This window comes from Equus caballus, chromosome 12 (assembly GCF_041296265.1).
Source record: "Equus caballus isolate H_3958 breed thoroughbred chromosome 12, TB-T2T, whole genome shotgun sequence".
Taxonomy (NCBI): Eukaryota; Metazoa; Chordata; class Mammalia; order Perissodactyla; family Equidae; genus Equus; species Equus caballus.
This window is the reverse complement of record NC_091695.1, coordinates 28,132,498-28,159,005: the sequence shown is the minus strand read 5'-3', so window position 1 is coordinate 28,159,005 and position 26,508 is coordinate 28,132,498. Positions and strand designations below refer to the sequence as shown.

General features: G+C 35.9%; 1 protein-coding gene and 1 pseudogene across 1 annotated transcript; both read left to right on the top strand.

The window, feature by feature from the left end:
• Positions 1 to 263: 263 nt before the first annotated feature.
• Positions 264 to 1,220, top strand: LOC138916812 (olfactory receptor 5AN6-like). The gene has a single exon (XM_070230427.1). It carries the CDS (start codon positions 276 to 278, stop codon positions 1,218 to 1,220), a length of 945 nt encoding a protein of 314 aa, XP_070086528.1. The 5' UTR covers positions 264 to 275.
• OR5AN25P (olfactory receptor family 5 subfamily AN member 25, pseudogene) lies at positions 23,291 to 24,267 on the top strand (annotated as a pseudogene).

Sequence of the window (26,508 nt, the reverse complement as noted above, 5' to 3'; positions counted from 1 at the left end):
CATGAAATTAAGACATTTTAGGAGATAATGTACTAATCATGTTCATTTACCGTGTTTTGCCCCCAAAGAAAATAACTATTTATGCAAGAAAATTTTTAGTTAAGTTTGGTGAATATACATAAAAGACACAGATTAATTCAACACTGATGATTTAAGATGTATATTTAGTGAGCTGTGTGACTGGGAAGAAATGAAAACACTTTTTTTGAGTTTTTTGAAAATGAATCCATTTCCTTCTTTCAACTTTTTCTCAGCAGATCTCAACAAGCAGGACCATGGAAGAAAATAGAAATCACACTTCTGTGGCCGTGTTTGTTCTCCTGGGACTCTCAGATGAAAAAGAGCTGCAACTTATCTTCTTCCCAGTCTTCCTAGGGATCTACCTTGTGACCCTCCTCTGGAACCTGGGTCTCATCATCCTAATCAGGATGGACTCCCACCTGCACACACCTATGTACTTCTTTCTCAGTTTCCTGTCATTTATAGACATCTGCTATTCTTCTTCCACCAGCCCAAGGATGCTTTCAGACTTCCTAAAAGAGGAAAAAATGATTTCATTCATTGCCTGTGCCACCCAGTATTTTGTTGCATCCTGGATGTGTCTGACAGAGTGCTGTCTCTTGGCTGCCATGGCCTATGACAGATATGTTGCTATTGGTAGGCCTCTGCAGTACTCAGCGGTCATGGCTCCTGGCCTCTGTCAGAAGATGGTTGCTGGGGCCTGTGGGAGTGGTTTCCTTAGTAGCTTAGCGGAAACAATCCCTTGCTTTCATCTCTACTACTGTGGGCCCAATATCATTCCAAATTTCTTCTGTGACATAACCCACATCATATCCTTGTCTTGCTCCAATCCCTTCATCAGCCAAATGATTCTTTTTCTGGTAGCTTTTTTTATTGGGTTCAGTTCTGTTCTTGTTATTCTCTTGTCCTATAGTTTCATTGCAGCTTCCATCCTGAAAATATCCTCCATAAAAGGTAGTGCCAAGGCCTTCAATACCTGTGCCTCCCACTTGGCAGTTGTGACAATCTTCTACGGAACAGGCCTCTCAGTGTACATGCATCCTAACTCTGGTCACTCTGAGAAACAAGACAAGGTTCTGTCAGTGTTCTATGTTATCCTTATCCCCATGTTAAACCCTCTTATCTATAGTCTGAGGAACAAGGAGATCAAAGAGGCCCTCAAGAGGGTGATAAAGAGGGCAAAACATTTACTTCAGTAAGAACATATTTGAGCAGGTGTTACCCTAATAAGGAAAACAGTGGTAAGAACATTCAAGTAAACTTTTGTAGGTCACAAGACTAAGTATAGAGAAGTGAAAACCTGACTCCTTGATTTCTGTTGCCATTATATTTAGCTTCCACCAGCAAGTGATCTGTCTGAGGCAATGTCATCAACATGGAAATCAGTTTGTTAGACCCAAGTAGATGAAAAGCTTTCTTTTGAGAACACAGCTTCCAATAGCTGTTATCACTATTGCAGACAAATGACAAGACCCTAGGAAGTCATGCACATGATTCTTTCCTCTACAGTTTTTATGATTGCTATTATTTATTTTCAATTTTTCAGCATTATTTATATTTCTATAAAAAGAAAATAAAATAATGTATAAATTTTTATGTGTGAAAGTTAAAAATAATTTAAAGTGAATACTTTATCATCTTAATTCTAAACAGAGAGAGAGAAAGTCAGCATTAGTGAGAGGGATACAGAAAGGGAAAGCTGGAAAGAGAGAAAGAAACAGAGAGGGACACATACACAGAGAGAAAGAGAGGAGAGAGAAAGGGAAGAGAGGGAAAGAGAGAGGCTGGAAGGTTAAGGCAGGAGAGTAGACAAAAGGAGAGGAGAGGGAAAAGGATTGGTCTGGCTTTATTTCCAAATAATCTTGTTCCATTTATATTACTCTTCGAAATTTCTTGTGAAGTAAATTGTGAAAAACAGTTGGGAGAAAGGAATGGTAGAAAGAAGGGGCTTTTTTTTTTTCCTGAAGAAGATTCACCCTGATCTAACATTCATTACCAGCCTTCTTCATTTTTTGCTTGAGGAAGATTAGTCCTGAGCTAACATCTGTGCCAGTCTTTCTCTATTTTGTGTGTGGGCTGCCGCCTCAGAACAGCTGATGAGCGGTATGCCCATGCCCAGGATCCAAACACGTGAACCTGGGCTGCAATGTAGAATGCACAGAACTTAAGCATTATGCCACTGGGCTGGCTCCCAGAAGGGGCAATTTTAAGGTCAAGAGTTGGGGAGAGTCTCAGAGGCTAGAAAGAAGTCAAAGGCATCAATTTCTGGTCATAGGTAGCCTAGAGCAAGCTTCATGGTAGCTTCCAAAGATCATGCAAGACTAAGAAACGAAGGCTGTTATGGTATGTCTAGGGAGGCAGAGCCTGAGTCCCAGAGATGGGAGCTTCACAGGAACTCCAGGGCCTTCAGTATGACCAGGGAGAAGCAGAGACACCAGCCTTGGAGAGTCCAACTAAGAGAATTTAAAGAAAATTTTAAAGAGAGATTTTTCTTCAGACAAGAGGTTGTAGGCTAAACTTTGTACATGTTACATTATTATTTACACAACTCTTTACACTTAATTAGTTACATTGTATAGATGTGATTTTTTTCTACTACCATGTGCGGTTCGCAGGTGAGAAATTATCTCCATGTCACAGATAGAACCTTTGGGCATATTTTGTTCTGCCACGTTCCTTCCAGGGTAGCAACAATCCATCTTTGAGTTCACAAAGTGTCATGTGTGGAACATAAATGGTTCTTACTGACAGGAAACATGTCCTTCATTGCTTGTCCCTGCGCCCAACTTCTACACTTTTGGTGTTACATATTTAAATCTATCTTAAGAATCTATTCAGGTTAAAACATTAAATTTTTAAAGTTCTTATCAGAGTGAATAAATAACTACTAACCAATTATCGAGTTTTAAATCAAATAATTAAGTCATTAACCCATCAATACCTTTCTCCCTAAAAGTAAGGTTACCTGAAGGACATCAAACCATGAGTGGGAACTTCCTAAAACATCTATGTATCCCTAATAATGGCAGGGTAGATGAGTTCCATTTAAAAAAAAAAAACACAAAAAAACAAAAAGCAAAAGTTTGTGAGAATGATCGAAGTGGATATTTTTAATGAAGGATTAGTAATACAGCATAATATGTCAGAAAGAACTCCAATTCAGTGTAAATATATTATACCTATTTTAATAGAAGGCATGCTGTGTGCTTCACTCTCTGATAACTGCCTTATAAGCATTATCTAATTTGATTCTGTGAAGAGCTACTCTATGAATAGCTGATACTATGAGCCCATTTTACAGGTGACAATAGTGAGGCTTGAAGAGGTTAATTTGCTCAAGGTCACATAACCAAGAAATAGAAAGGTGGAATTCAACCCAGATTAGCTAGTACCAATGCCCATGGTATTAACCATGATGATCTGTGACTCTGTCTTGAGTTACTTTTATCGTATTCCTTATTGCTTCAATTTCCTCACTTACGTGTAGCAAATCATGCCATGTCTGCCTCACATGGCTGCTGTTATTGATTCAAGTCAGGGAGTTGAGAAAATATATGTATCTAAAATGAAAGCGGTTTGTAAACAGGGAAGTGTCCAAACATCTAATTTTTGTTATCAAGTTGTATTGTCAGTCACCTGTGTCATCTTTGGCAAATCTATTAACTGCACTGGCCTCAGGTAGTCACCTTGAAAATGATGGTATTCCACTGGATGATCTCTAGGTCCTTTCCAGCTCAAATGTCTCCATGTTCATTAAAAGGAAAGCTATAATCATGAGCTAATAATAGGACCATGGGGAAGTGTGGAATTGAATCATAAGGGACATGGCAAATTGGGGCATGAAACTAGCGTGGAAAAAACTCCATGACATTCATGAGTCCGGAGAGCAAGTATCTGGAGAGTTTTCTCCCTGTAACTGTCTTTTTTCCTTTCACCTCTGCCCTAAGAACACATATGAGAGGATCCCCAGTGGTGGGCACTTCTTTGGCTGTAAGTAGACAGCCAATTTCATGGCCAAAAGTCCCCATCTTGGAGTGCAGTGTGGCCTACCTAAATAATTCTTTTGAAAAGAAATAAGAAATTTCAACTTTGGCAAGAACTCTTTATCCTGGGGGATGTAGGTCAAAGTGAGAGGGCAAGACTTACAGAAAACAGTGGATTCTGTCCTATCTCAACATCCATGTGATTCTTCCAGTAAGACCTAGGTAGAGTAAGATTTATGGTTCTCATAAGTTTCAGGAGATTTATGTTATCTGCCATTCTTTAACTCTTCCCTCTCCCTCACTTCCACACCCTCCACTTAGGGTTCTTCTTTGTGTTCTCTTTCTCCTCACCCAAATTCTCTGACCTTCAGTGAAAAGAGGAATCTCTAAACTGAAATATCAGGTATTACTCTGGAGTGAGAGGCGGATGTTGAGTTCTACTTCTGCAATTTCTTAATTATGTGGTCTTGAACTCTGTTGACTTCTGTTTTTCACTTGCAAAATGGGGATAATAGGATTATCTTTAATGTAGTGAGACCATATCTATAAAGCCTAAGACGCTGTAGAAGATAATAGTACAGCACTGAATCAAAAATAACAATTTGCTCAATTTCAGAGAAATTAGCTAATATCAAAACGTTTGTCAAGTATGCTGCTCTCACCACTCTTATTCAAAATAGTATTAGAAGTTCTAACCAGAGCAGTTAAGAAAATGAAACAAAATGTATCCAAATCGTAAAGAAAGCAGTTAACACATCACTATTTGCAGTTGACACAATTATATGTATAAGAAAACCTAAAATTCATGAAAAGACAATTAGAAATAATCAATGAGTAGAGTAAAATTTAGTGTACAAAATCAATGTACAAAAATCAGTTGCTTTTTTATACACTAACAATGAACTAGCAGAAAGAGAAATAAAAAATATAATTTCATTTAAAAATAGTAACAATAACAATAAAATACGTAGAAATAAATTTAACCAAGGAAGTGAAAGACTTGTACACAGAAAACTATAACACAGTGTTGAAATAATTCAAGGAAGATAGAAACAAATGGAATGATATTTCGTGCTCGTGGAGCACAACTGAGTTCTGAACAGTGATTTTATATCCCGCAAATTTACTGCATTGGTTGATTACTTCCAACCCTTTTTTGGTTGAGTCTTTAGGATTTTCTACATCCAAGTTTATATCCTCTGAAGATAACGACAATTTTAATTCTTCCTTCTCAATTTGGATGTCTTATATTTCTTTATCTAGCCTGTTTACTCTATTTAAGACTTTTAGTACTAAATTGAATAAGAGTAGTGGGAGCGAGCACCATTGTCTTGTTCCCAACAGAGGAAAAACTTTGTTGTTCACCATTGAGCATAATGTTAGCTGTGGGTTTGTTTTATATGGCCTTCATTATGTTGAGGTATGTTCCTTGTATATCTAATTTTTGAGGGTTTTAATCATGAAAGGATGCGATATTTTGTCCAATGCTTTTTCTGCATCTATTGAGATGATCATATGATTTTTATCTTTCATTCTCTAAATGTGGTGTATCACATTTATTAAATTGGACATCTTGAACCTTCTTCCTCTCCAAGGATAAATCCCACTTGGTCATAGCTTTGGTGTGAGTGTAATAGTGGCCTCCTAAAATGTGATGGGAACTATTCCTTCCTGTTCAATTTTTTGAAAGTGTTCAAGAAGGATTGGCATTAATTTGGCAGAATTTGCCAGAGAAGCCATCTTGTTCTGAGGGTTTCTGTATCAAGAGGTTTTTGATTGCTGATTTCATCTCCTTACTCATCTTTTTCTGTTCAGATTTTCTATTTCTTCTTGATTCAATCTTGATAACTTGCATATTTCTAGGAAGTTATCCATTTCTTATAGATTATCCAATTTATTGGCATATAGTTGTTCATAGTAGTCTCTTATGATCTTATGTAGTTTTGTAATATCACTTGTAATATCTCCCCTTTCATTTCTGATTTTATTTCAGTATACTTTTTTTCTTAGCCTATCTAAAGATTTGTCAGAATAGTTTATTTTTTGAAAACTACCTCTTAACTTCATTGATTATTCTTATTGTTTTTTGGTCTCTAATTCATTTATTTTCATTCTGATCATTCTTGTTTCCTTCCTTCTACTCACTTTGGTCTTAATTTGTTCTTTTTTTCTCATTCCTTGAGGTGTAATGTTAGGTTTTTATTGAGATTCTTCTATAGTCTTAATATATGAATTTATTGCTATAAACTTCCTTCTCAGAACTGATTTTTTTTACGATGGTATTGGTTTTGGTGTGTTATATTTCTATTTTTATTTGTTTTAAGATATTTGTTGATTTCTCTTTTGATTTCTTATTTGACTTATTGGTTGTTCAGGGGGTTTTTTTGGTATATTTTCTGTACACGAAAATATTTGTAAAATTTCCAGCTTTCCCTAAGTTGATTTCTAGTTTCATACCAATGTGGTCAGAAAAGATACTTGGTATGATTTCAGGCTTAAGAATTTTAAAATATGTTTGTATCCTGTCATATGATCTATCCTGGAAATGTTCCATGTGCACTTAAGGAGAATATATATTCTGCTGCTATTAGATGAAATGTTGTATAAATGTCTGTTAAGTCCATTTGGTCTAATACGATGCAAGTCTAACATTTCTGTGTTGATTTTTTGCCTGGATGATCTATCCACTGCTGAAAGTGGAATACTAAGTTCTCCCACTATTATTGTGTTGCTCTCTATTTCCTTCTTCAGATCTGTTAGTATTTGCTTAATATACTTAGGTGCTCTGATTTGGGATGCATGTATATTTACATTTATTATGTTTTCTTGATGAATTGGCCCCTTTACTGTTATATAGTTACCTTCTTTGTTTCCATATTTGGCTTAAAATTTATTTTGTCTGATATAGATAGCTGTTCCTGCTTTCTTTTGGTTTCCACTTGCATGAAATATCTTTTTCCATTCCTTCACTTTGAGCCTGTGGCTGTCCTTAAAGCTGTAGTGAATCTCTTGTAGGCAGCATATAGTTGGGTCTTGTTTTTATCTATCCAGGACTCTGCCTTTTGATTGGTGAATTCAATCCATTTACATGTAGAGTTACTTTTGATATATAAGCACTTACTAATGCCATCTTATTCATTGTTTTCTGATTGTTTTGTATTTCCATTGTCTCTTTTTTCCTTGTGTGTGCCTGACTTTGTATCTTTGGTGGTATGCTGTGTTTCCTCTTGTCTTTTTGTGAATCTACTCTAGGCCTTTTCTTTGTGATTACCATGTGCGTTACATAAACATCTTATAAAGAAAACACTGCATTTTAAACTGATAGCAACTTAAATTTTCTACAAAAGCTGTACCCCTTTACTCCTCTCTTTTATATTTTTATGTCGTTATTTACCTTTTTTTACATCAAGTATTCTTTAACAAATTATTCTAGCTATAAACATTTTAATACTCATCATTTTTAAACTTTATACTAGAATTAAGTGGTTAACACACCATCCTATTACAGAATCAGAGTTTTTTGTGCCTGCCTATATACCTACCTTTATGCTATGCTACGTGCTTTTGTATGTTTTCATGTTGCTGGTTGGTGTCTTTTTATTTCAATGGGAAAAACTTTTTTAAGGCAGGATTAGTGGTGATGAATAATCTCAGCTTTTGTTTTATGGGAAAGTCTTTATTTCTCCATCGTATCTGAAGTATAACTTTGTGGGATAGAGTATTCTTGGCTGGCAGTTTTTCTTTCAACACTGAATATACCGTTCCCCTCTGTGCTGGCCTATAGGATGTCTGCTGAGAAAACTGCTGATAGCTAATGAGATTCCCTTGAAGGTACAATCTTTTCTTCCCTTGTTGCTTTTAGGATTCTTTCTCTGTCTTTGATCTTTAACAGTTTTATTTTGATTTGTCTTGGAGAATGTCTTTTGAAATGAGAACATAGGGTGATCTGTGATTGTGAGCTTACCTGTCTAAGTCTCTCCAGGTTTTGGAAGTCTGTAGTATTATTCCCTAAATTAATTTTCTGCCCCCTTCTCCCTCTTTGTTCCTTTTGAACCTCAATTCTTCTAATTTTGTTTTGATGAAATCCCATAGATCACGTAGGCTTTCTTTGCTCTTTTTCCTTCTGTTTTGTTTCCTTGGCTTTGACTGCGTTAATTCAAACGTCTTGCCCTCTAGCTCACTTTCCTGTCTTCCATGTTCTCTACTCTACTGAAGATGCTCTCTATTGTATTTTTCATTTCATTCATTGAATTATTCATCTCCAGAATTTGTTTGTTCTTTTTTATGATTTTTATTTCCTTGTTATATATCTCATTTTGTGTCTTTATTTCCTTATCTTATTATCTTCTTTTGCCTTTTATTTTCTTTCATTGAGATTCTTCGAAAAGCTATTTTGAATTCTTTATTCGCTTAGTCACAAAATTCTGTGCTTCTAAAATTCTGTTGTTGGCGATTTTTGTTAACTTTACATGATGACATGTTCCCTTGATATTTCATGTTTCTTATAGCTTCTGGTTGCTGCTTTTGCACTTGAAATAGAAAACACCTCTTCAAATCTTTGCTAGTTGCCTTCAGATGGGGTATCCTGTTATTGGAGGTGTTATATCTGAGGTTTTCTCTGCCTTTATATGGGTAAATGTGCTCCACTCTTATTGCTCTCACTTGTGGCAGAATTCTTAAGCTATTGTGTCTTCCCTGGTTGTTACCAATCGCCAATTTGGCTACTGGAAGACTCTTTTTTGTTTTCTAGAAGCTGGCACTACAGTTCATGTATGTCTTTTTTCCCTTGCCCACATGCTCAAGTTTATTTTTCCTAGATCACTCAGTTTACCAGATTTGTTGTTGCTGCTGCCCTTGGAAATATACAAAAGAAGTCAGTTGCAGAGTGGGGAGAAGTGTGGGTTTAGCACTGGCAACTTAGGGGTTCCCACCGACCTGGTGGGGAGATTCTTGAGTGAGGTACTCCTGGAGCCTCATGGGTGGACTTTCTGTTGAAATCCTGAGTCAGGAGGAAGAAACTATGCCACTTTAAAGCTCTTTAATATTCTCAACTGTTTCTTTCCTGCTCTTCCCTCTTCCTCCAATCACTGACTACCTGTCTCAGTACACTAGGTACTTCTGGGAAGACTTAGGTTTCTCCAGATGCTTCCAGCACTACAATGGTAGCTGGGCACTCACTTGTGGCTCTTTTTCCCTGTGGGATAGTTCACCACTGCTGAAATCTTCAGTCTGTACGTTGTTGCCTTGAGCAGGTGGTGCTGGGAATGCTCCTCTCACCTTCTCCGCTGTGACCAACTCATATTTTTTTTCTCCTCCAATAATGTGCTATAGTCCCCTCTCAGGAAGGCTAGGCTTCCATAAAGTCTCTCTCTTTCATGGGTGTCAGCCAAAGTCAGCACTTTCCAGGCTTAACCAATCATAACCCAGGTGGCTTGGGTTAAGTTCACTGTCTCCTGCTGGCCCTGTAGCCCATTCTGATGTCTGTCTGCCTGTTACCAGATACACAGGTGGGCAAGATTCCTCCTGGCTCCCTTGGTTTTTGGTCCTGGATGCCACAACTCCCACAAGGTGTTTTTGTTCATGGATGAACGTCCAATTCACTGTTACAAAAGTGGGACATAAAGGAAGACTGTCTTTTACAGCTAAGATGCTAACGTTCCTCCTTCCCCTGATAATTTTTAGTCTCATACTTTGACTTACATAGATATGCAGCCTGAATCTTTCACTGTTCTGACACCAAAAGACACAAAGTCAAAATTCTTGTTTAAAGGGAGTCTGTGTTGGTGTTGCCCTCAAGGTATCTTCCAGAAATAATATAAATCATTTCTGAAAGAACATATTTTAAACACAAGCATCAAAGATTCCCACAGACAAATTTTTAAAAAACATGAACTTAAGTTAAAAAAAATTCACTAAGCACAGAAATATACAAGGCATCTTGACTAAGAGTCAGCTATGACATCTAACTATAGAATCAGATTTGCAAAACTATATATTTAAATCATTAGTTATTAATAAGAAGTAAATATGTTTAATATGTTTAAATACCAGATGCTTGGAGAGTATGATGAAAGAATAAGAGGCTGTCAAAGGTGACCATTTGGGAAAAGAACTAAATGGGAACTCCAGAGAGAAAATAAAATATTATGATGGAAATTTGAAATTAAGTGGATAAGTTAAACAGCCAATTAACACAATTTATGTTAGAATAAATTTGTTGGAAAAGAGGTCTGTAAAAATTATACAGAAGACAATAGAGAAATACAAATAACGGATGTTTTAGTGATGTGGAGGATAGAGCAAGAAGATTCAGTGACATACATTTAATTGGGGTTCCAGAGGCATATAATAAAAATATGTGGGCAATTTTAAGAGTATTATTTGTGTTTGGTAGACAGCACATGAGGCTTAAGGTTACCATATTGAACAACTAGGCATTACAGGAAGCTGTGAATATGTCCATGAGTAGAGGAAGAACAGTGTAAGTTGTAGCTCCACAATAAATCTTTTTGCTGTCCTGATTGTTAGTTATGATGATGATGGTAACAGTGATGAAGAATGTAATTTTCTGCTCTGTTGTCACAAAATTCTCCCTCCATTCAGTTTCACTATGGACAGAACCACATTCAAGTCTGGGAATGTTAATACATTCATGCATCACTTAATTACAAGGATACATTTATAAATGCCTTGTTAGGCTATTTTGTCTTTGTCTAAACATCATAGAGTGTACCTAGACAAACATACATGTTATGCCTACAGCACACCTATGTTATATGGCACTAATATTATGGGATCAATGTTGTATCTGTGATCTTTCATTGACCAAAATGTTGTTACATGGTGCGTGACTGTGCAGCATGTCTGCTACCATTTCTCCTTCCATATTGATGGCAAGTCTTGTATTTCTTTTCTAATTAATAACTTCATTTCTTCAGAATACTCTTCAAAGCAGTGCAACACGGAGCAATGACTGATCTGATTTTGAGAAATGAATGCTTCTACTTTACTTCTCAGGCTGTAGCCTTATGCGTCTATGGGGATTTTCTATTTGCATTCATTTTTGGAACTAGAAGGCTTGGAAATGATTGTAGAAAAGGAAGACATTCAGGAAGTCTAATGCTGACAAATATTTGTAGTTGATAGACATAGGTTATTCCATTAAGGTCACAGCCTTTCTCCAGGGAAATTTCCAAGACATCTACTTTTACCCATATACAACTCCCAGGCCATCTCTGACATACATTTTCTACCTTTCATACCTTCCCATGATTTTCTTTCTAGTTTGAGTCATATTAATTTAAATAGCTTTGTTGGGAGATGTTCTAATGACCATCTGGAGAGATAACAGCTATTTCATCTTGATGAGGGCATATAGTATCTGATGCAGAAATAATCTTTGGCTTATTTACTGTTTGGACTGAAGACTTAGTGCTTCTTTCTCTGGACTAGCTCCAAAGAGGAAAACAGAAAGAATCTCCAGAAATTCTGCCTTAGTTTGATAATAAGAATGTCCATTAACTAAACATCTTAACCTTTACTTGAGTTCAAGTCACTCTACTTTGTAGGAGAAGTCTTGAAGCTAGGAACCATGAATAAACTCCAGGATGATTTAAGAATCTAATAGAACCATATGCAAAGGTGACAAGTGGTTGCAGTTTGCTGGGTAGAGGTTCTAGAGTTTCCAACAGATTTTCAAAAGTATCATTGATGGAAAGAACATCAAGAATCACTGTCTTAGATAACTTAACTTATAATACCCCTGATTTGAGGAAAGGAAAATGCTGCAACTGTAAGGAAAGGAACATAATGGCTCTTTCAACCTTGTCTTATCTAACTTCTCAGGAGCCTTCCTAGAGTCATTAGGTTGGTTAAGTCACACCCATTTCCAATCTATATCTTGGTGTGTGACTCTTTCCATCATTTAATTATGTTACTTTTATATCTCTGAAGGCTTTATAAAAGTAGAAAGGCAGTTACGAAATCGTCCACCCTCCCTGATGGCAGATTAATTGAACGTTGGTTCCAAAGGAGATTTTACAGAGCACCTACTCCAGCATCCTTATTTGACAGATGACACCCAGCATGGTTCAGGGTCTTCTGAAAGGACTGATTAATAGTGGATCCAACCGAGCAGAATCTTTGTTTCCCCATATTGAGAGATGACAGTTTTTGTAATATGGTCTAGTTCCAATTCTCATATATTTGTAAACTCTGGAATGTTAAGACATGAAATTAAGATTTTAGAGGGTAATGTAAAAATAATGTCCATTTACTCCCTTTTGTCCCCTAAGAAAATGACAATATCCAAGGGAATTTTTCAGTTAAGGCTTGTAATTTCACATTTAAGACTATATTAACTCAACGTTGAGGATTTAAGATTGATATTTAGTCAGCTGTGTGAACAGAAAAAAATGTTTGTTTTTATTTTTTGAGAATGAATTTATTTCCATTTCTAATCATTTTCTCAGCAGATGGCACCAAGCATGTCCATGGAAGGGGATAGAAATTACACTTCTGCGTCCATGTTTGTTCTCCTGGGACTCTCAGATGGAAAAGAGTGGCAGCTTGTCCTCTTCCCAATCTTCCTAGGGATCTACCTTATGACCCTAGTCTGGAATCTGGGTCTTATCATCCTAATCAGGGTGGACTCCCACCTGCACACACCTATGTACTTTTTTCTCAGTTTCCTGTCATTTTTGGACATCTGCTATTCTACTTCTACCAGCCCAAGGATGCTTTCAGACTTCTTAAAAGATGAAAAAACAATTTCCTTCACTGCCTGTGCTACCCAATATTTTGTTGGGTGCTGGATGGGTCAGGCTGAGTGCTGTCTCTTGGCTGCCATGGCCTGTGACAGATATGTTGCTATTGGTAGGCCTCTGCAGTACCCAGCCATCATGGCTCCTGGCCTCTGTCAGAAGATGGTTGCTGGGGCCTATGGGAGTGGTTTCCTTGTAGTTTAGTTCAAACAATCCCTAGTTTTCATCTCCACTTTTGTGGGCCCAATATCATTCTAAATTTCTTCTGTGACATAATCCAGATTATTTCCTTGTCTTGCACCAATCCCTTTATCATCCACATGATTATTTTTCTGGTAGCGTTTTTTACTGGATTCGGGTCTTTTCTTTTTATCCTCTTATCTTATGGTTTTATTGCAGTTTCTATTCTGAAACTATCCTCTGCCAAAGGTAGTGCCAAGGCATTCAATACTTGTGCCTCCCACCTGGCAGTTGTGACAATCTTCTATGGTACAGGCCTCTTTATGTACCTGAATCCTAGCTCTAGCCACTCCAAGAATCAGAACAAGGTGCTTTCAGTGTTCTATGTTATCCTTATCCCCATGTTAAATCCTCTTATCTATAGTTTGAGGAACAAGGAAATCAAAGAGGCCCTCAAAAGGGTGGTAAAGAGGACAACACATTTATCTCACTAAGAGCAATATTTATGCAGGTGCTATTTCTCCTATAATGAAGACAAAGTTTAGAATATGTATTTGACTTTTTGTAGGTCACAGGTCTTCTTTCTAGGTAGAAAGAAGAAGTGAAAGCATTGCTCTTTGATTCCTCCTGTCATTATTCTTAGCTACCACCACCAGGTGATCTGTTCGAGACAGTGTCACCAACATTGAATTTGCTTTATAAACCTGATTCTATGATTAGACCCAGGTACATAAAACCCTACGTTTTGAGAACAGAGAATCTAATAGATATTTTATGTACAGAAATGTCAAGACCCTAGGAAGCCACATAGACTGTTTTTTCCTCTACGATTTTTAATACGTCTTTTGTTTATTTTCAACCATTAAGCATTTGTATATTTCAATAAATATAATATAAAATAATGTATAAAATTAAATATGTGAAAATTAAAAATAATTTACAAATATGTGAAAATTAAAAATAATTTACAAATGCACACTTTATCATCTTATTCATGGACAGAGAGAGAGAAAGAAAAAGAAGGATAGAGAGAGAGAATGATAGTGAGAAAGGAAACAGAGGGAAGGAGAAGGGAGGAGAGGAGAGGGAGAAAGACTGGTCTGGCATATTCCCAAATAATGTTTCTATCCCCTCCATCTTACTCCTGGAGAACTTCTTGTGTAGTGGCTTGTGAAAAAGAGGTGGGAGAGAGGAATGGTAGGAAGAAAGGGCCCTTTTATGGTCAAGAGTTGGGGAGATCCTCAGAGGCTAGAAAGAAATCAAAGTTATCAATTTACGGACATAGTTCACCTGAAGCATGCTCCATGGTTGCTTCCCAGAGTCAAAGCAAGACTTCAGAAATTAAGGCTGTTGTGATGTGTCTTGGGAGACAGCGTCAAAGTCCCAGAGATATGAACCTCCCAGGGATTCCAGGGCCTTAAGTTTGATCAGGGAGCAGCAGAGCCAGCTGACTTAGAGACTCAGATTCCAATCAAGAGAATTTAAAGAAAATTTAAATAGATATTTTTTTCAGACAAGTTTGTGTACTATATGTCATACATATTACATTAGTATTTACACAACACTTTATACTTATATGGTTACATTGTACAGATGTGATTTATTTCTATTGCCATGTGAGTTGGCAGATGAGAAGTTATTCCCATTTCACAGACTGAAACTTTGGGCATATTGAGGTCTGCCACATTCTTCCCAGGGTAGCAACAATCCACGGCGAGTCTCGCAAATTTTCATGTGTGGATTATAAGTGGTTCCTGTAGGCCAGAAGCACGTCTTCCAATGCTTAGCCTTGGAACCCAAATTCTATACTTTTGGTGTTATATCTTTAAACTATCTTAAGAATCTATTCAGTTTAAAAGATTAAATTAGTATAGTTCTTATCAGAGGGAATATGTAACAGCTAACCAATTAGTGAATGTTCAATCAAAGAAATAATTTATTTCCCCATCCATCCTTTTCTCCCTAAAAGTAAGATTAGCTGAACTAGGTCAAACAAAGAAGGAGACCTTCTGAAAATATCTCTGTATTCCTAGGAGTTGCAGGATAGGTGAGCTCCATTTTTCAAAAACAAAACACAAAAGTTTATGGGGATTATCTTAAGTAGATATTTTTAATGAAGGATTAGTAATGCAGCATAATATGTTGGAAAGAACTCCAATTCAGAACACATGAATTACACCTTCTGATAATAGAAGTCATCGTTTGTACTACATACTGTGGTAAGTGCTGGATAACTGTTAACTAATTTGATTCTTTCTATGAAAATTTACTCTGAGATGTATCTACTATTATCCCATTTTATAGGTGATAGTACTGAGGTTTGGAGAGGTTAATTTGCTCAAGTTCATACAACCTACAAGTGGAAGGCTGGTATTCATCCCAGACTGGCTGATACCAATGCCCATGGTTGTAACCATGGTAACTCATCCCCCTGTCACGAATTAGTTTTATTTCTTCCCTATTTCCTTGATTTCCTCACTTATGTTTAGGAAATCGTGCCATGTCTGCTTCAAAGGGCTGCTTTGATTACTGACTCAGGTCAGGTATTTGAGAAAATGTATGTATGTACATATCTGAAATGAAAGTACTTTGTAAACTGGTAAGTGCCCACATATCTAATTTATTGTTGTCAGTCTATATTGCCAACCAGCTGTGTCATCTTGGGCAAATCTTTTAGCTCCACTGGCTTCAGGTCCTCACCTGGAAATTGATCGCATTTGACTAGATGGTTTCTAGGTCCTTTCCAGCTCAAATGACTCCAAGTTCATTAAAAGAAAAACTATAATCATGAGACCATAATAGGACCGTGATGAAGTGAGGAATTGAATCAGAAGGGACATGGCAAAGTAGGGTGTGAAACTAGCATGGAAAAAACTCCATGACAACCGTGACTCCAGAGAGCAAGTACCTGGAGAGTTTTCTCCCTGATTGTCTTTTCTCCTTTCACCTCTGACCTAATAACTCATTTAAGAGGATCTCTAGTTGTGGGCATCTCTCTGGGGGTGAGTGGAAAGCCAATCACATGGCCAAAAGTGCACATCTTGGAGTGCAAGGGCCCACCTGAAAAATTCCTTTGGAAAAGAAATAAGCAATTTCAATCTTTAGCAAGAACTCCGTCTTCATGTGGGATCTAGGCCAAGCTCATAAAGGAAGATTTATAGAGAACAGTGGATTCTGTGTATCTCTATATCTATGTTACTCTTCCTTTAGGACCTACACAGTACAAGGGTTATGGTTCTCAGTCTCTCCTAGACTTTAACTTTTCCCTCTCTCTCATTTCTACACCCTTCACTTAGGGGTCTTCCTTAGGTTCTCTTTCCCCTTACTCAAATTCTTTGAACTTCAGTGAAAAGAATATTTTCTAAACTGAAATTTCAGGTATTACTCTGTGGTGAGGCATAGATGTCTAATTCTAGTTCCCAATTTCTTAAGTATATGATCTTGAAGTCTGTTAATTTCTGTTTTTATTTTGTAAATTGGGGATAATAGAATCATCTAGAATCTAATGAGACAAAACCTATAAAGCCTAATAGATTGTAGAAATTAATAATTGTGCTCTGAATCAAAAATAATAATTTGTTGAATTTCAGGGGAATTAACTAAGGTAAAACCGACTTGCCTGTGCTTCCCAACTTCAGCCATTCCATGACTCTTTTAATTTAATTTTTCCCTTGAGAATTCTGCTTTCATATAATAATAATTAATTTGATTTCCATTTCAGTATACACCTTTTATTCATTATTTCTGAGCAGCAAAGCCAAGCTGGTCATTTCATAATTATATAATAAAGTACTCATGTACAAATCTATTGATCTTTTGAAATAATCCATATAGTTGTGCATTGTCATCTTTGAAAACCCTGGTGGTCCGGAGCACGGGTGACACAGAAATCAGAGATGCCTCGCTGCAAGCACAGGCAGTGTTGATCTAACTGTTCCTTTTATCCTTCTTTTACTATGCTGTTATTCATTCAGCAACATTCCTGGCTTCCTCAACCTGATTGATTTCTTAACCTGATTTTCTACCCTGCACAAACTTGCAAATGGCCATGTCCTTAGAAGATGAGATTGGAAAAGGTTTTGATTAACTGTATCTCCACATCAATATCGCCAACCAATATTTACCTCAGTTATCTTTTCCTCTACAAACTGTCTTGGGAGATGGCAAACACATGCAAAAAAATAATCAAAGAGAGTAAGTATATTCAGATTTTATTTTGTTTTTCTTCTGGCTTATCAAATTTTAAAAACATACATTTTTAGGATAACTTTTCTCATGAACAAGTTAAACAATCCACGACTCATCACATTTTTTCTGGGAATGATGAGGTACATGGAATACATTTAGTTACGGCTGACTCTGTTAACAGAATGTAACAAAAAAGTGAATTTTAGTGCAACCAATTGATCAAAAGCTTGATTCGTTTTCATTGAATTGATCAATTATTTTGTTGTTTCAGGGATGTTGTGCGTGAATTTATATTTTCAAAATATTTTCATTGAATTGAATTCATCTTGGATAAAACATGTGATGAATTATATAGACAGCACTCTATTCTAAGAGTAAACAGAAAGATTTCAACATTCATAAAACCATAATTGAAATGAAACGAAAATCATATATTTTCAGTTTCTCCTCCAAAGCTGGGTGAAAGAACCGTTCACGAACATCTTCAGCATATATTTACTGAGTTATATAAATGTTAGTATATGAGATGCTTACCACTAAATAGGAAAACATCTCCACTAGCCCATATACTGTTATAATAGAGTATCATCAATTCAAGAGGACCTGGTGGTGGTGGAACATGAAAAATAGCGCCACGTGTTTACAATCCTGCTGACTGGAAGATAACGGAATAATACAAGATAGAGATAAATGTAATCATATAACTGATATTCTTGAATCTTAGCTTAGAGAGCATCTAATTTAGCAAAGAATTTTATGAAGAGCTCCTTGATGCTATAGTATTAGTTCTGCCTTATTTTTCTTTCACAGAAAGGAATGATAATTGCTAACATTTATTGAGCCCTTACTATTTTAAACCCTTTGTGTCATTCAGTTCCTGAAACAACCATATGAAGTGGTAAATATTATTAGCCCCATTTATAGATGACTCCACTGAGACACAGAAAGGTTAATAACTTGCTTAGGATCACACAGCCAGTGAGTAAATGTAAGGAAAGTCTGACAATCTATTCTCTCTGTCATTCTCCCTCTTTCATTCTCTCTCCATTATTTTCCTTCTCCCTTTCTCTCTCCCTCTTTCTCTCTCACTGTGCTAACTATTAAGGATTTCTATATCTTAATAACTTTTTATTATAAATATAGGAGTTGTAGAAAATAAAAATACAGATAAAAATAGAGAAGAAAATCAAAATCATACCACTTATTACATTTGTCAATTGTAATTGGTTCACATGTGTGTGTGTGTGTTTGTGTGTATGTGTGTGTGTGTCTGTGAGAGAGAGAGATTGATTATATAAAGTAATCGTTTTCCTCTAGAAAGGTAGAACCATGTTTTGCAAACATCAGCAGTATACATGAGTGCCTATCCCTTATTGATTTATGCTTTTTATATTAAAGGCATTGCCACATTGGCATTCATATATTTTGTGACTAGGTTTCCCAGTTCATCAATCGTATTTCAAAAGTGTTTTATATAAGTGGGTTTTCAGCCATAATCAAGTTTAAATTGTTGTATCATATTTTGTCTCTTATGGTTTCTTACTTGATGTTATATTTCAGAAATTGCATTCCCATCCCAAGATTATGTACCTGTGTATGTATTGATTCCTCTAACGCTTTTTATTTATAGTAAGCTAGGTCTCATAGACCCTTTAGGGAAGAGTTTATTCTTTTCTATCAGTTGAAAATACTAAATTTATCATCTATTTAATTCTTATCAGTATTTAAATTTATTTTTTAAATTGTATTTGTTCTTTTGACACATGTCTATTTTTACAAGAATAATCAATTATCAATGTTTATAATGCTTTTGAACATCTGAAAGTCCAAATCTTTCTAATTATTAATCTTTTTCACAATTTTATTGGCCATTATCATTGATTTACTCTTTCCCCTCAAGGAAGATCAGTTTGGGTATGGAACATAGCCAATAGGTGTTATCTGTTCTGAATCTCTTAGTGAGCTCTAACTTGCTGACCGTATCAACAAATATATGAAATATATCTTCGTTGTTTTAGGGAATTGAAATAGCTACTTTGACTCTTTCTTGACATCGTCTCATCATAGCTTGATGCTGGCTGTCAATTGATCCAAGTGTACCTGAATTCAAGCAAACTGCATAGAAAATCTTTTATGTGGTTTCTGTCTATATGACTCCAGGTGGTTTGACTTGCCTGGACACTAGGTCTGAATCTACAGCTGCCCAGAGGTAATGATGCCTGACTGTCTGCAGGCTGATGATGTCTCAGAAGTTTCCCCAAATTAATCAATAAAACTCTAGTACCCATGGCATTCCTATTCATGAGTACAGCTGTTATTTGTGGTTATCTGTAAGCAATCACTGATAATAATATCCAACATCTATTAAACAATTAATGTGTACCAGACTGTGCTGAGTGTTGGCATGGATCTCCTCATATAACCCTCCCATTAACCTTCTGTTTCAGGGGCTCTTGGTGCCCTAAATCTGTTAGGAGTAAATCGAACCTAGTGTGTATAAGCCACTGAGACAGGTTCATAGAGTGAGAGAACATCAGAACTGAAACTCTTTTCTTCAGCTTTATTGAGATATAATAGACATATAACATTGTATAAGTTTAAGGTGTACAACGTAATGATTTTATATATGTACATATTGTCAAATGGTTACTCCAATAAGATTAGTTAACATCCATCATCTCACACCATTACAGTATTCTTCTTTGTGACGAAAACTTTTGAGATCTACTTTCTTACTGACTTTCAAATATACAATAGAATATCGTTAACTATAGTCATCATGCTGTACATTACACTACCAGAATTTATCTTATAACTGGAAAATTTTACATTTTGACCATCTTCACCTATTTCCCCCACTTTCTGGCCCCTGCCTGTGACAACCACAAATCTGATCCTTGTTTCTGAGTTGGGCTTTTTTAGATTCCATATACAGAGAGATCATGCAGTATTTGTCTTTTTCTGTCTGACTGACCTAACTTAACATAATGTCCTCAAGGTCTGTCCAGATTATCACGAATGCCAGGATTTCCTTCTTTTTTTAAAGCCTGAATAATATCCCATTGTTAAACATATAATTTATGTTATTTATACATATTTATACGTATACTTGTTATTCATATTATTTATATATTTATAGTATGATTTCTTCATTCATTTGTCAACGGACACTTAGATTGTTTCAATGTCTTGCCTATTATAAATAATACTGCAATGAACATGAGAGTGCACATATATTTTGGTGATTACATTTCCTTTGGATATATACCCAGGTATGGAATTGCTGGGTTATATGACAGGTCTGTTTTAAATTTTTTTAGGAAACTATGGTTTCCATAGTAACCACACCAATTTACATTCTGACAACAGTACACATGGTTCTGTTTTCTCCACATTCTCACCTGCAGTTATTATCTCTTGTCTTTTTGATGATAGCCACTCTAACAGGTGTGAGTTGATATCTTATTGAGTTTGATTTGCAATTCCCTGATGATTAGTGATGTTAAGCACATTTTCATGTATGTGTTGGTATTTTGGATGTCTTCTTTGGAAAAATATCTAATTAGATTCCATGCCAAAATTTTAATTGGATTATTTATTTTCTTGTTATCGAGTTGTATGGGTTCCTTATATATTTTGGATATTAAGACCCTGTCAGATAGGTGATTTACAAATAATTTCTCTCATTATGTAGGATGCTTTTTCATTTTGTTTAGCACTTCTTTTGCCATGCAGAAGCTTTTTAGTTTGATATAATCTCTCTTGTTTACTTTTGATTATTTTGGCTTGTGGTTTAGATGTGATATCCAAAAAATCATACCCAATCCATGTTCATTTTTTCCCTATGTTTTATTCTAGGGGTGTTATGGTTACAAGTCTCACATTTAAGTCTTTAATTCATTTTGAGTTTTTTTTTTTTTTTTTTGGTGGGGGGGTGGTGGTGGGAATGGGATCCAGTTTCATTCTTTTACAGGTGAATATCCAATTTTCCCAGTACCATTTATTGAAGTGACTGTGTTTTTTCTATTGAGTATTTTAGGATCTCCTGTCAAATGTTAGTTGACCATATATGCACAATTTTATTTCTGGGCTCTTGATTCTGTTCCATTGGTCTATGTATCAGTTTCTATGCCAGTATCATATGATTTTGATTACTCTAGTTTTGTAATATAGTTTGAAATCAGGAAAGGTAATATCTCTTGGCCAGCTTTATTCTTCTTTCTCAGGATTGCTTTGTCTATTCAACTTCTTTTGTGGTTCCATACAAATTTTAGGATTGTTTATTCTATTTCTGTGAAAAAATATCATTGCAATCTTGATAGAAATTGCATTGGATATATGATGGCTTTTGATAGTATGGGCATTTCACCAATATTAATTCTGCTAGTCCGTGAACATGGGATACCTTTCCATTTACTTGTATTTTTTTTCAATTTCTTTCGTTGATGTCTTATAGTGTTCAGTGAAGAGACCTTTCACCTTCTTGGTTAAATCTACCTCTAAGTATTTTACTGTTTTTGATACTATTGTAAATGGGATTTTCTTTATTTCATTTTCCTAGAATTTGTGTAAGTATATAGAATGCTTATTTTGTATCCTGAAACTTTACTAATTTCATCGATTAGGTCTAACAGTTTTTTGGTGACATTTTTAGAGTTCTCTACAAATAAAATCATGTCATCTGCAAATAGACACAATTTCAATTCTTTTCTTCCACAACTTTGATGCCTTATATTATTTTTCTTTGACTTGATTGCAGTGGCTGGGGTCTATTACTATTTTGAATGGGAATGAGGAGAATGGTCACCTTTGTCTTCCTCTTGATCTTTCAAAAAAACTTTCAACTATTCACCATTGAGTATGTTATTGGGTATCAGCTTGTTATATATGAGCTTTAGTATGTTGAGGTTGGCTCCTTCTATACCTAATTTATTGAGAGTTTTTATCACGAATGGTGTTGAATTTTGTCAAATGATCTTTGTTCATTTATTGAGGATTATATGATTTTTATATTTCATTCTATTAATATGATGTATTACATTTGTTAATTTTTGTATATTGAACTATTCTTGCATTCTAGGAAAGAACCGTACTTGACCATGGTGTATGATCCTTTTCATATGCTGATGAGCTGAGTAATTTACTTGTTAGTATTTTGATGAAAATTTTTAAATCTGTGTTCATCAGGGATATTGACCTATAGTTTTCTTTTCTTGTAGTGTCCTTATCTGGCTTTGGTATCAATGCTGGACTTATAAAATGAGTTTGGAAATGCTTCTTCCCCTTGAACTTTTTGGAAGAGTTTGAGAAGGATCAGTGTTAATTCTTCTCTAAATATTTGGTAGAATTCCCATGCAACCATCTGGTCCTGGGCTTTTCTTTGTTGGGAGGCTTCAATTACTGATTTGATCTCCTTACTTGTTATTGGTTTCTTCAGGTTTTCTATTTCTTCATGATTCAGTTTTCTATGTTGTATGTTTCTAGTAATTTACCTATTTCTTCTAGGTTGTTTCATTTTTGGAAAAAACCATAGGACAAGGGGAGTCCTTTTGTTTTGGCACTGTGTGAGCAGGGGGCAGGGCAATAGGGTCAGAGTGCTGCTACTCCTCTACTGTTCTAGTGTGGTCCTTCTCATTTTACATGGTCCATGGGGATGCTTCAGCTTCATAAGCACATTTAGGATTTTCACCACGATATCTTTTCTATGAATAGTTACCAGTTGTTCTGGTAAAGCTGACTGAAGTCAAGAACAACTTATTTTGCTGTCTTGATGATGTCACTAGGAATGAAAACTCTAAGGTCTGAACCCTTAATCACAGTACTTTTCTGTTTACTAAGACACAAAATATCCTAAAATTGAGAAAAGAATTGGGGTCAATAGTTAGTTGTAATAGCTTCCCTTTGGAATAGTTATCAGTAAATCTTCAAATATCATTTTTAATTTTCATGACCTCATGAAATAATTGAGAACCTGTAGCACAAGGCAGGTACTTTTTGATATTCAATATGAAAAACCGGGGTCTTTCCATCAGCACGGTGAAGTATTTCCCCCTTTCCACTGATGAATGGAGGGAAAAAAATGGCACGAATGAAAATTGTAAAGCCACCAATTTACCTGAATATTGTCTATTTTCTGATTTTAGAAACACCAAGTCAATGGTTTGTGGAGGAAATATTACAGATATCAACCCTTTCATCCTCTTGAGATTCTTGGATTTCCCTGAAATCATAGTAGCGTTCTCTGTTGTATTCCTGTTGACCTAGGTTATGAGTCTAATGTGATACCTGTGCCTCATCCTCTTAGTAAGGATGGACTCCCACCTCCACACACCCATGTACTTCTTCTTCAGTATTCTGCCCTTAATGATTTCTATATGTGACCTCCACAGTTCCCAAGATGCTCTCTAACTTCTTCCAGGAGCAGCAAACTATCACCTTTGTGGGTTGTGTTATTCATGACTCTGCCTTCTCAACCATGGGACTAAGTGAGTCTTGTCTCATGACAGCTATGGCTTATGACCAATATGCTGCTTTTGTAGACCACTTTTCTATTCAATCATCTACTCACCCACCCTCTGTGTTTGGATGGTACTGAGGTCCTATATGGATGGACTCTCTGGTTCTATATCCCAATTGTGTGTCATGCTTCAGCTCCACTTCTGTGAGCCTAATGTCACCAACTACGTCTTCTGTGACATGCCCCAAGTGTTAGTCCTGTCTTGCACTAACACTTTCTTTGTACAACTCATAACTGCTATATTAGCAATGATCTTTGGGATAATAAATGCCTTAGCTATTATGATATCCTATGGCTATATTGTCATCTACATTATGAAGAACACTTCAGCTACAGTACTGTCCAAAACTTTCAACACCTATGCTTCTCACCTTACAGCAGTGACCCTCTTCTAGCCCTCAAATATCTTTTTCTATTTGAGTTCCAGCTCTAGTAGCTCCCCCAGCTTTGATAGATTTGCATCAGTCTTCTACTCTGTGGTGATTCGCATGTTGAATCCTTGATTCATAGTCTGAGAAACAAGGAAATCAAAGTCGCCTTGAAGAGGTTTGCAAGAGAAGAGAGAGTATTCCTGAAGTCACGGAGTATAAGATTTCTGACCAATTTGTCTTGTCAGAATCACTTTAATCCACAAAAGTATGCACACTACTGCACTATAACAAAACTCATATTGCCTTTGGGCAAAGAAGGCTTAATTTAACACAGATAATATGAGGAAATAGAACAATAGGTGACTCAATGCCACACAAACACTATAACTTTAGGTCCTGGAGGTTCATTACTTTCATCTTACATGAGGAGTGGCCTCATCATTTATTATTTTTTCTGAAAGTATTTGTGAAACATTAAAGTTTAAAAACTTGTTGCTTCTTTTTGCTACTGAGATTGACCTCTGTCCAACTGCAGGCCTCTGGCATTGAAGGCAAGATAATTGACAGAGGCCCCTGGGGGTGTACTAACTTTGTCTCCCAAATATTTTGATGCAGCATTATCTAAACATGGTGGTGACCAATGTATGGTCTGTGTTTCTGAACAGAATGGGAATGAACAGAGAGAGGGGGTGTGCCTTTAGAGAGAAACAAAGCCATAGAGTTGGCCTGGTTGTGCCTCATGGAAGACCAGTCTGAGATAGCTAACATTTGTCTAAGGTCTCTTTCAAAGCTAATCATCTAATAAGTTTTTGGTTACATCCTAGTCTCCACCAGCTTTGGTCTAAGGAATGAGGTGATTTAAATGATAAAAGGAATCAATGAAGCATCTGTTCCACTCAGTGCCATTTATTTATGATTCTGAGGAATTAGTTTCTTGCATCTAGTGTCCAGTTGGAATTTCTGCTGGGAAATGATATTAAAAATCCATGTCACAGCCAATAGCAGTTTCTGATATTATGAAATGCAAACCTCTCTTTCTATCCTCCATTCAATCTAGAAAGTTTGTCCTTGGTTAACATAGACAATGGGATCACACTACCAAATCATTTCTGATATTTAAAGCATCTGAACATGTTAGGTAAGAAGACTTGTGTGAGAGTTCATTATAATAATAGAGTTACTGAATATTCAGTATTGCAGGGACAAAGAGGAAATATGGAAAACTTGTCTACATTCCTTCCTACTGTTTGTGTTCAACATTTTAAGTCCTAGAGATTGGCGATTGTTTGGGGTGATATAATGGATGGAGTAGAACGGTTTGAGTGACTTTAATGCTCGTATTTTCTGGGAAACCTCAAGGGCCAGGAGTGATAATAGATAGTGGGATAGGCAGGGTTCTCAACTCTGACCAGTTTTCACTGTCTGAAGTAAGACATAAAGTTGTGGTCCTTGTGGTATAGTTAAAAAATAGATCAAGATGCCTAACAACACTGACTGTTGATTTACCAGATTTCTCAGACTTGAATAAACTAATGTAAAAAAGATATAATTACATTTACATATTATCCTTGAAGAGTCATTGGATTCTTTTTTATTTTGCTTCTATTTTTTTTATTGAGGTAACATTGATTTACATCATTATATCAATTGTGGGTGTACACCATGATATTTTGATTTCTATGTAGAAAACATCATGTTCCCCACGCAAAGACTAATTACCATCTATCACTATACACGTGTGCCCTTTACTTTTTTCACCCTCCCCCCAAATCCCATCACCTCTGGTAATCACCACTGTAATATCTATTTCTATGATTTTGTTGGTTGTTATGGTTTTTATCTTCCACTTCCAGGTGAAATCATACAGATTTCAAACTTTTATAAATATACTTTTATACAAAATACAAAAATTTCCATGATAAATATATTTCCATTATAAATATTTGTTACACGTATATTGCATATATGTATGGAACTGTTTATAACTATGTATAATTTATTACATTAATAGTTAAATTACAAAAAGTGGCGGCTTATTTGTTGCTCTCTAACATTCATAATCATTCTTTCTCTGAGAAATATACTGAAATATATATATATACGGAGAGGATGATTTTTCTGTTGTTAAACATCATTGTTTCAGTAGATTCGTCCCAACTCTGGGTTTCAGGGTTGAACCCAGATTGGTTTAAGACAATTAGAAAATATCCAATAGCTATTGCAACTAGCTTAGGGTAGAAGTGAGGGATATGAACAAATTAATGCAAGAAAGATGCAAGAAGATGTTTTCTGGGGCTTCTGGGAAAGAAAATCTTTTTCTCTTCTGTGGAAGCTACCAGAAGAGATACTCTCTTCTTTTAGATGGTGTGAAGTAAGACTGTGATCTCTAGAATTTATACAATTTTTCTACCATAAGAGAAATTATCCATAGGATAGAACAATTAGTCTCCACAGTATATTAAACAAAAAAGAAAAAACTGGACATT